At 43.9% G+C, this 1,559-nt stretch overlaps 1 protein-coding gene across 1 annotated transcript in view; it reads right to left on the bottom strand.

The window, feature by feature from the left end:
* Positions 1–1,559, bottom strand: part of bcas3 (BCAS3 microtubule associated cell migration factor) — a 640,166-nt gene that overhangs the window by 446,583 nt on the left and 192,024 nt on the right. Inside the window, exons 16-18 of the mRNA XM_037677974.1 lie at positions 1,399–1,523; positions 1,105–1,270; positions 923–1,020 (exon numbers count right to left, since the gene is read on the bottom strand). Coding sequence (XP_037533902.1) covers positions 923–1,020; positions 1,105–1,270; positions 1,399–1,523 — 389 coding nt within the window. The remainder of the gene's footprint in view (positions 1–922; positions 1,021–1,104; positions 1,271–1,398; positions 1,524–1,559) is intronic.

Genomic DNA, 1,559 nt, shown 5'->3' with positions numbered 1-1,559 from the left:
ATTCATCCATCATCCATCCATCCACCATTCATCCATCCATCCACCATTCATCCATCAATCATTCATCTGTCATTCATCCATCCACAATCCACTCATCATCCATCCACCATTCATCCTCCATCCATCATCCATCAATCCACCCATCCATCCATCCATCCATCCATCCACCATCCATCCACCATATATCATTCATCCATCCACCCATTCATCCTCCATCTGTCATTCATCCATCCACAATCCATCCAGCATCCATCCACCATACATCCATTCTCCCTCCATCCATCTACCATCCATCCTTCCTCCATCCATCCATCTGCCATCCATCCATCCATCCTCCATCCATCCATCATCATCCATCCAAAATCCATCCATCATCCATCATCTTCCTCTTGTTCTGGACTCAGGTCTTGGGGCAGCATCTTGAGCAGGGAGGTCCAGACATCTCTGTCCACAACCTCTTCCAGTTCTTCTGGGAGGACTCCAAAGTGTTCCCAGACCAACAGAGAGACATAATGTCTCCAGCGTGTCTGGGGTCTTCCCCGGGGTCTTCTCCCAGTCGGACATGCCTGAAGAACCTCTCTAGGGAGGCGCCCAGGGAGCATCTTTTCCAGATGTGTGAACCACCTCAACTCCAATTATGTTTTGTAATATTTATATTTAAACATTCAACAAATGAAACATGTAGTACACCATGCTAAAGCTGAGCTGTATTGTTTAACTAGAATCTGACTTCCTTTAAAAACTAAATATTAAAGAACGTATCTGTCAAACAAATGTGACAAATCCACACTGACACATTTTTGTACATTCTCCCTCCATAAAAGTTGATTTATACCCTTCTTGAACACAAACTGAAGTTTTGAATAAGGTACTTAGTGTAAAACTTGTGAACACCAAACAATAGACTGTGAGCAGCACTCACCAGCAAGAAGATACTGATAATACTGCACCAGATCAGAGGCCAACAAAAGAGGATGGTTGGAGCTGAATGGTGGCTGTAGCTCGTTCCATTGTGGAGTCCTGCAGCAGAGAGTAGAGAACCTTTAGGAACAGCAGAATTAGAACGTTTTTCTGAAGACATGGACATGAGTAACATGCTCATACCTTGCTAAAATCCAGCATGCTCTTGGAGAGGTACTGAGCTCCAAAGGAGTATCGTCGCTTATCTTTTGTGCAGTGCTAAGTGGCCGAGGCTCCAGAACATGCTCCACTAAGTTACCGTAGCAACTCATTATGTACAGCGAGTCAACTACTGACTGTCGGGACTGATCTGAGGTGAGAGGAAACAAGGACAAAAACAAATGGAACATATTTTAAAATAAACTGTAACATGCATAAGCATTTGCATAGTCTTTGTCCAAGACAACAAAAACACAGAAAGAAAACTCTCGCTCTAACCTTTTTCTCTTTTCATGTTAGGATTGGTGATGAACCAGGAGCGGGATGAGGCAAAGATGGCAGCAACGCAGAACTCTCCTCCAACAGACTTACTGGGTGACATCTGAGAGGGTGGCTTCACTTTGCTTCAAGAGGGAACAAAAGGACAAAGTTTCGAATAT

This window comes from Nematolebias whitei, chromosome 6 (assembly GCF_014905685.2).
Source record: "Nematolebias whitei isolate Nwh7 chromosome 6, NemWhi1, whole genome shotgun sequence".
Lineage (NCBI taxonomy): Eukaryota > Metazoa > Chordata > Actinopteri > Cyprinodontiformes > Rivulidae > Nematolebias > Nematolebias whitei.
Note: the sequence above shows the minus strand (reverse complement) of the source record. Positions and strands in the feature narration are given on the sequence as shown.